The sequence below is a fragment of the Aethalodelphis obliquidens genome, unplaced genomic scaffold, assembly GCF_003676395.1.
Source record: "Aethalodelphis obliquidens isolate GAN/ISIS:26980383/991018 unplaced genomic scaffold, ASM367639v1 scaffold46, whole genome shotgun sequence".
NCBI lineage: Eukaryota > Metazoa > Chordata > Mammalia > Artiodactyla > Delphinidae > Aethalodelphis > Aethalodelphis obliquidens.
This window is the reverse complement of record NW_020837990.1, coordinates 12,684,539-12,693,869: the sequence shown is the minus strand read 5'-3', so window position 1 is coordinate 12,693,869 and position 9,331 is coordinate 12,684,539. Positions and strand designations below refer to the sequence as shown.

At 41.9% G+C, this 9,331-nt stretch overlaps 1 protein-coding gene across 1 annotated transcript; it reads left to right on the top strand.

Annotated features, from left to right (window-relative positions):
- The first annotated feature begins 556 nt into the window (after positions 1-556).
- POU2AF2 (POU class 2 homeobox associating factor 2) lies at positions 557-4,976 on the top strand. The gene is made up of 3 exons (XM_027081852.1): positions 557-563; positions 3,073-3,371; positions 4,575-4,976. The coding sequence occupies exons 1-3, from the start codon at positions 557-559 to the stop codon at positions 4,974-4,976; spliced, it is 708 nt and encodes a 235-aa protein (XP_026937653.1).
- Positions 4,977-9,331: the final 4,355 nt, after the last annotated feature.

Genomic DNA, 9,331 nt, shown 5'->3' with positions numbered 1-9,331 from the left:
AGGATCTTTGACGCCTATTTTTATTCCACATATTTTTATTGTGTCTATGATGGATCACACTCTGTTCCAGACACTGAGAACAAGTCACAGTCAAGGTCTCTACCCTTAGTGAAGCTTCCATTCAACATGGAGGCAGACAGCTTAAAAAGTGGCCATTCAATGTTAAAACCAAATACAAACATATTCATGTGTGCATGTATGTATGTATTTATATAAATCTTTGATATCTATTTGATGAAGGATATTAACACAAACAGTAAAAAAAAAAAAGATAAATTATTTCATCTAAACTGTGCTTTTTGGCAAGTTTATCAGAATCTAAAACGTTGGTTTCTCTCTGTCCCTTGTTTGTTTTCTGGTATTGTGTTCTTAACTCTCATTTGACCCTCCTCTAAGCTAACCTCTCCTAAAATGTTTCTTAGTAGCAGAAAATAAAGCTTGTAGAACGTATTCCTAAACTTTTTTTAAGTTCAAACTTGCAACTAAAGAAGAAAACACTTGTGCCCCCTCTGTCTTCCAGGGCAGTGTCAGCTCTACTCAGCCTCCGTTTGGCCCGATGCCAGGTGAGTATTGCAGTTCAAGGGGCAATTCCTTCTCTTTTGAGCAAAATCAGGCATTTAGGCTTCCATTTTTTCATAGCTGCCTTACAGCACTTGCAAAATTTTGAAGCTTTAAAACATTTATTTTTAAAATGTAAAATCAGAGAAAGCAGACCTCATTCAGTCATTCCTGAATTTGGAACGCATTCCGTCCAGCATAAGCTTATTGGGCAAAAGCAATATCAGTTAAGCCCTTGATACAGTTTTAAAATGTTTAAGATTCTGGCACTGTGGTCTGATAGATTATGCACATGCTTCAGAACAGAAAGAGAGAGACATGAGGGCAGGTGGAATAACAATTATTTATTGGTGCTTTCTATATGCCAGGCACTTAGTTAAGCATCTTACATTCATTTTAATACATATGTCTCATTAAGTACTCCTGTTGGGATGGAATAGGAGAATTCTTAATAATAATTTGGGGCACTCTCATATGTGTGTGTATACACACGTAGACACATACACACGCGCACACACACACACACACACACATGTTCCTTCCAGATTCCAAACTCAGAAGGGCATACGGTTTCTCACTAATTTTGGTAATCTTCAGAGCTGGAAAAGGGAAAGGGGTAAGAGCAGGAGACGATCCCACATATCTGAATGTCTCTATGCTGTGTTTCCCAATCATATTTATTGTCGCTGGAATCTGGTTGTATCTGCTCCATTCTACAGAAGAAAATTTCTGCAGCCTCTGTTATCATCTAGAATTATTCTTCCTCTTTTTAGGGAGAAAAATACATGCTTAAAAAGCGAAGGGTTTTTTTCTCTGTATTTTTTTATTTGGAAAACAGACATGAGATCCTGGAAGCCTTGTTTACTTATTCTTCATTCTGTTCTCAGCCTTAACCACTACTGTGGATATAAATTCCTGGCATGAAACGAAACCTTATTTATTGATATTAATTTTCACTTGCACAGTTGTTTTTTCTGGAGAATTATGCTTACGATGAAACCTCTAACTGCACCTTTCAAATTCATGAGCAGATTAGATGTTTGGGGCTATAGAATTTAAGATGAAAGTAGAGTGAGTGGAATTATGCTTTAAGTTTCTACAGGGAATTTTGATTTCCTCTGAATGAATGAATAAATTCACATGTAATTGTTGAACACAGTATTATATGACTGGGTTTACAGAAAATGTGTAGGACCTAAGCTCTGCCCCCATGGAGCTTGCAGATGGATTGGAAAGAGGGCTGTAACTCAGGAGAGAGAGTATCGAGCATAATACGAAGTGCCACATCAGGTGGCAGGGGCCAAAATGCTGTGTCTGGAGAGTCATGTATGACTGAGTCAGTGTAATAAGAAGGAGGGTCTTGATGAGTCTGTCTTCTCTCCCTGTGGAAGAGTGGGCAGGGTGGGCAGGGACAAAGCTCAGAAGCGGTTCACTGTGTTTGGGAAAGGTGACAAAGACAAGCACCCGCATCATCCTCCCAGCTCAGCCTCTTTGTGACCTGAGGGAGTAGGTCTTAGCTAATTGGATCACACCCACCACCAGCTGGAAAAAAAAAAATCAGTTTTACAGCCCTTGAGTCTATGCTCCTGACCACGTTCTAAGTGATGAAGGGTTTCCTGCTACAACTGAGCTACGAGATCAGAAAGTCTTTAGCAAACACATCTCTTCTCCTCTGGGACTATTTCACTGGCCTTACCTTAAATGAGATTCTTCTCAGTTTCAGCCTCTCCAGGTTTCCACCAAGGGGAGCTTTCTGTGCCATGCATTCCCTTCTCTCGCTTGCAGTGCCCAGGTGAGCTGAGTGAGAGACTCAACGTGGCCACAAGAGGGCAGCAAATAACACCAGACTCATCAAAGCCAGAAAACATTTTTTGTGGTCCTCTAACTTTGCTTCACAGAAGCAAAGCAAGCAGCCGTTTCTGGTGCCTAATAGGTGCAAGTCACGGCCAGTGTACAAAAAAATTAGAAGAAGAGTACTGCCTGCCTCTGATTTGGGGCGGGGTTATTGTCTCACCTTATCTAGAGATGCTGAGTCTCACATAACATGCCCCAGAAGCAGCCTCTTGCAAACGGTCCTGTATCTATGGGGACAGAGCTCAGAAGCTGTGAAAAAGATACTTCATTAGATGAAATGTAAATGCCAAGGGCTTCTTATTCTATCTCCTTAAGCCCAAAGAGATAGAATAAGCACAGCACCTAGCACAGCACCTGGCACATTGAAGGTGCACAAGAAGTGAGAGACACTGAACAGTTACTGCTCCATCTAAAGTGAACTTATCCCCAAAGGCAGAGCGAACTTTAAATGTATGAATTATTTAGGCTGGACCAGTTAAAAGAGGTAATGCCGCTATATTTAATGCCTTTCAAGACATTTATCTATTTAAATGTTGGCCTTGGCGTCAGGCCTGCGTTGGAAATACCATTTCACACGTGGAGAGACCTGGCTGCAACAGAGATGCCTTGACTTCCTCCAAGGAAACAACTTTTGCCCGTTTATTTTCCCCTTGGCAACAGGCTCACCGGTGATGTCAGGTTACTATGGTGTCAGGAGATCCCTCCTAACCGACTCGGACTTCCACAACAGTAAACAGTTCACAAACGATGCTTGCACCCGAACTGTGGCGAAGGACATTGCCTGCGAGTCCTCGGCAGCGCAGGGCCACCCGGCCCACCTGGACTCCTACTTCCCAGAGCTCTACGGGGACCACCGCCCCACGGCCCTGACCCCCAACAGCGACTCCCTAATCAGCGCTTCACCTCTGCCACAGCTCCTGCCTCTGCCCTTCCCCAGCGAGCCTGCACACTTCGTGCTGGTGAGTATGCAGAGGCTTAGTTTAGGGTGTCACTAACGTCGGGGCTCCCGCGGCCCTGGCCAGCCTATGTGCTTAGCAACCCGGTCTGCTCGCCCCGGAGACCCCCGGGAGGCTGCTCTGCGCCGCCCCGGGAGATGCCAGGATCCACGCCCAGGGAGCCCTCCTCAAAGATCCGTGCCAGCCACGCGGCAGGAAGCTCTATCTAGGGATTTGGGCTGGGACGACTGATAAAACAGGATATATATCCATTTTGTTAATACTCTACCGATTGTGCCAGATGTTTCCCCATTATTCCTCCCGTGCATAAGGAAAGAGCACTGAAGTTACCTCGCAGCCAGCGAGGCTGTCAGCCAGGGCAGGCGCGTCAGGACTTCTCTCGCCCTCCCCCTCCCTGCCTCCCCTCTCCCACGATATTTCTACCCTCTAGAACCCTGTTCTCTCGCAGTCCTTCCAGAGATGAGTTCATAAAGATGAATACTAGTAAATTTCTTATACTGTAAAGCCCTCAACCACAAAGGCATGAATCTCTGGAGATGGGATTTTAGACAAAACAGGCTGTGGGAGAGTAGGAATTAACATTATTGAGTATCTACTACAGCCAGGAACTTTTATGTGCACTTGTTCATTTAATACTTGCAACAACTCAGGGTATAGTTATTAAAGCCCTATCTTACAGATGCACAAAGTGAAATACTCAGAATCAGGAAGGTAGTAAGTGGCCCAGCCATGAATTGAAGCCAAATCTTTCCAGCTCCAAGCCTATGAGGCTCTACCCCCTTGCTCACTGAGGGCCGGTAGCCTTCCTAGCCCTCTCAGAAGCCCACTGTGTAGCTTAGGGTCTACTTCTTCCAGGAGTAAATGATGAAAACGCTGTCAAAATGTTCATTTTATTATCTTCACATTTAATGTTTTCTGGGGAAAGGACTCTCTCTCTCTCTCTACACACACACACACACACACACACACACACACACACACACACACAATCTAATTCTAGAGTAAGAAAGGAACTAAAACTCCCACTGCCGATGTCAAACACCAGAGGGGAGAGCTGCCTGGTAGGGAGGCTTTGGACAGCAGAAGGAGGACACCTAGTCTGCTTTGGAAGACATGGGCCAGCAGCACCCTATGTTGGGAAGGAAATCTGCCCACGTCAGACGATCATCTAATGACTAACCCCAGTGACCTTTCCATCCTCCTCAGAGGGACTCATGGGAGCAGATGGTGCCCGAAGGCCTCAGCCAACCAGACCCCGTGCCGACCGATGCCCTGCAGAGCTTGGCGCCCAGCACAGGCTGCCTCTCTCAGCTAGAGTCGGGGAGCACTGCCCAGCACAGGAGCTCCGGTTGGGCGGCACCCCTAGCGGGGGTTCAGTCCTACTCTCTGCACACACTGGAGGATCTGTACCACGTGCAGGGGTACCCAACCCCATCCCCCTACCCCTTCACCTCTTCCATGACAATGTCCGATGACCCACCACCCAAGGTGGGGCCCTTCTCCCCGGACGAGGGGGCAGACACTTCTGTCCTCCAGGACCCTTCTCCGTGGACCAAAGAAGATGGGAGCCTGGCATGGGGGGCATATGAGTGCCGCCGAGCTTACTGAGGATGCCAGAGGACTTCTGTGCTTTTCTTTAAGTCAGTGTCTGTACTCGCAGATTGTCGTGGTGTGGCGGCTCCTTCAGAACCGGATTCTCAGGATAAGCCATGGTGCCACCCTTTGTTAATGGATGATGATGGCATTCACTTGTGATCCTCCCCCTATAACCCCACTGAAACACACCACAATGTGAATTCAGTGTGTCAGGGACCATATTCTACTTAGACAGCCTGACAGAGGGGTCTCTGGGGGAATTTAGTAACCCATTATGTTCTGAATCTTTTGTTATCTTTGAAGTATCATTTTTAGCACTGATAGTTTTTTTTCTTAAATTACATTAAAAACTTCATGCAGATCATAAAACATACCGATTTCCCTCCAGTTTTTCTTAATTATGAACTATGTGTGTTCTTCAATAAAAGAGAATGCATAGGATATAATATAGATTAGGGTGCATAAAACAAAACTCATTTTATATCATGTGACTTTATAAAGTGTGAAGCATTATATGCATTTATCCCCTTATGGTGACTTGCAAATAACAATAACTTGCAGGTAACAAATGTGACACCACATATAAATGCTTTATTGTCATTAAAATGAGGTCAGGACACTATGGCTTCATAAATAACATGGTTTTGACTCTGCACTAAAGCCCAGGATGTCCAAAAATCAGGCTAATCCAAAAAACAACACAGACCAAAGACTTTCTTTGATCAATGGTAGCCTTAATTAAGCTAGACATTGTCTCTCTGATGGAATAAACCGACAGTTATCAGAATGCATTAGCAAAATGGACATTCTACGATCAAATAAGAATGCATGCATTGTAAGGAAAACACAGAGAGCAGTCCTGGGCTGTCGGCAAGAAACAAGACTACAGAACACCAAGAAGCAAAGGGTCTTTGGAGAAGGACGTGTTGTCAGGTCCTTTGACAACATGACCTTTGAAGAAAGACCTTGTTGATGGCTCACTGGTCAGAAATATATAGCTCTTACTATGTATAAATGAAGAAACTGACATTTGAAGCATCAATCTGTCTCATGTAAGTCTGACTGGTGTGGACTTCTTCGGCAATTAAATTCCCATAGTAATCCCCACCAAGCAGTGTGCCTCTCTGCAGGCCAAGCCCATCATAAACACCTTGCACACACTTTAACTTTGCAAAGTGTGAGTCAAGGCTCACAGGTCACACCCACAATCTTCTTCTTGTCTTCCTACCACCTTCCTTTCTTTATTCTCTTCACCACATTTTTCTGACCCATCGGGTCTCTCCTGATGCAGTGCTTTTTCCCTCCATCTCCTGGGGGTCCAAAGCCCCTCAATACAGTCTCCGTCGCATCCTCTGTGACAGGGTTCCATGCTCTAGGTAGGAGTCTAGAAAGTCAAGTATGGATATTAATTCACATTTAGAAGTGAATAATTGATATTCCTCCTTGTCTAGGCCTTCAAGGGTATATATTCTGGTTGAGCAAACACACACATAATTTGTGGAGTTCTCAAAGAAATGCTTGAATAGGAGCCTTCTTTTACCTCACAACCTTCATCCCCCTCCTGGGACAGCATCCCTGGAGAAACAAACAAAGGAGCATTTGTGGTCCATAGATGTTGGGCTGCACTCTCCCGGGTCCCCTGCCTACTCCTTCCCTCCCACCACTCCTTTTCACAACCTGATCTTTACTTTGCTCAATATTTGCTCTTCAGTGGAAGGGGACAGCTTCTACCATGGGAGAGAGCTGCCCTTCTCAAGTCTGCTGAGACTGGAGACCTTAGTCCTGGTTGCCAGCATCTTCGGTAGAGCCATCTGTCATCCAGCCTCACTCATACCTGGACGGCAGGCCCCACATCAGAAGGAAGAGATCTGGCCCTCCCTGTAGATGCAGGGTCTTCACAAGGAAGGATCTCAAAGTCACTTTTCTAGATTGGTTGTATAAATTTTATAATAATTACAGTCATCTACTGCTTACCATTTGTTACTAAGTAGCATATAACACAATAATCATAAGTTTATGTGTAAGTCATAAATATGTGTTCCTATAACTTTAATTTTGGTTTAATTATAACACTAAACGTTAGGCATGCTTATTTCTCTTAGTTTGCTATTGTCTATTCACCTATTATGTTCATCTTCTCACAACCTGAGGATTCACTGGCTCTCAGATAAGTAGAGCTCAGTGACCAGTGGTGTCTACATTCTTCTTAGAGCATCCAAGCCCTTTCATAGTGTTTGGCAAATTTAATTTGTAAAAAAGGAGACACACACAGGCCCATACTCTGTCTAGTATCCATTTCAGTTCTCTAGTCTAAAGGATCAAGTGGAGTGGGGAATGGTGCTAATAATTTCCAAATGGTAAATGACTTTTAAGAATTCTATTTAGCTTGACAGTGTTGCTATATTGCATGTATTTTAATTTGGTTCTGTTTTATTGTTCTGGGAATTTACAATACTTTGTAAAAAGTGAAACCAAGATAGAAACTTATGCTAGGAAAATGAATTATATTTCCCTGTCCCATTTCCCATTCAAGTACTCTCTATTTCCTACCACATGCCAGGGACTAACTGCACCTTTATGTAATAATGCAGAATGCCAACATAAAGATTATACATGTTCTCCTCTCCCTCTCCTTCTCAAACCTGCTCTTCCCAGACTCACAGCTTTCCTGGGGAAGCCAGAGAAAATTTAAGTGTTCAGGTTCAAAACACCATTTCTTTCAGGTCCCTTAAGATTTAAAGTAAGCAGAGATGGTGATGTCAAATTCAAGCTAAGAAATCTCCCTAGAGGATAATGTCCAAAAAAAGTGGAAAGCAAAATTTTCCCATGTAAAAGCTAAAATATAGGCAATCCCCTCATACATCGCTAAAAACAGATACTATAGTATGTAGTTGAAACTGTTTGTACTTCTCTTACAATGTTATACAAACCCCAAAGAGAGAAGAAAACCACAGCTTTACCTCATTTACTTAATAACTGCTTTTAAATCAGCGTTATGACTTGCTACAGCTCAGTTAATAATACAATATGATGGCAAGGGGAAGACTTCAGTACTAGAGTACTGTACAGAAAATTCCACAAAGGGAAAAGAATTACTAATCCCAATAGTAAAATATATATTTGCATACATACATATATATCTATATACATGTAAATATAAACATATATAAAGGAATTACTAGTACCTCTGTGATCCATTTTTAATATGTAAATCTAAATAATACATTCACAAGAAATAAAACATCAGGTATATTTAAAGAACTGAAACAACAATTGATGTCCAAGGTTTAAGTCACATTACGTTACAGTCATTCTACCAACCACACATCAAAATTATACTCTTTCTTTATGTTCGATCATGAGGTTCTGTCTAAGGTATCCTCACTGTTCAAAATAATATTACACTGTTCATCTTACACACCATATTTGATAACTACTGACTCTCGAGAGGTTCAGTGCAAAATCGTACACTCTGGCTAAAGAGGATTCTCTAACTAAACTCATCAAGGGAAGGACAGTTCTGTGTCCTCAGCACCTGGCTTAGTGTCCAGCAAGTTGTAGGTGCTCAGTAAATCTCTGTTAAGTTGAGGGAAAATTATACCACAAAGATGAGTAACAACTTAGACCTCAACACTATGGGTGACAATTCTGATGTATAGGAAAGTCCTCACCATGCTTAGGATTTAACTTAGTCATACTCTTTGCAAATCATGACAGTACTGGCTATTGAGTTGTAGTGGTAATATATTTAAGATGACTGATTTCATATTTTTAAATGTCTTTAAGAAGGAAAATTACTGAACCTTTGAAGTAGCATAGAAAAATGTTTATATATTCATTTAGTATCTATGTAGACTATAAATATTGCTAAGAATTCTTATAAATAAAAGTTATTCAGTGTTTGGTATTATCTCTGGTGTGATAAAAACACATATGATAAATAGATCAGGAATTAGAATCCCTAAAGATCAGGTTAAATAAATAATAAGAAAATCTTCTATAATTATTTGTAAATGATGACACCATGTTATATTTGATCTTTGCTATAAAAGTGTCCTCTAATCATAATCTCTGATAAACGTGTGGGTTTGCAATATGTAATGTCATTGTCAGTATATTACAAGCCAAAAGGAAAAGAGAGTGAAAAAAAAAAATTTACAAGTTCCAAAAGGAAGAAAATGTGGACAAATCAAATAGTACCTAAGAATTAGCTTTTCAAATTGGGAAAATTGATAGCCATCCCTGCTAACCTTCTCTCTTAACCAAATATCTTGAGTGGATAATCTAAAAGTTTAAGGCTTAATAAATTAATTTAATCATAAATGAAATATCACTTATTTCTTAACGCTGATAATATATTCACAGGC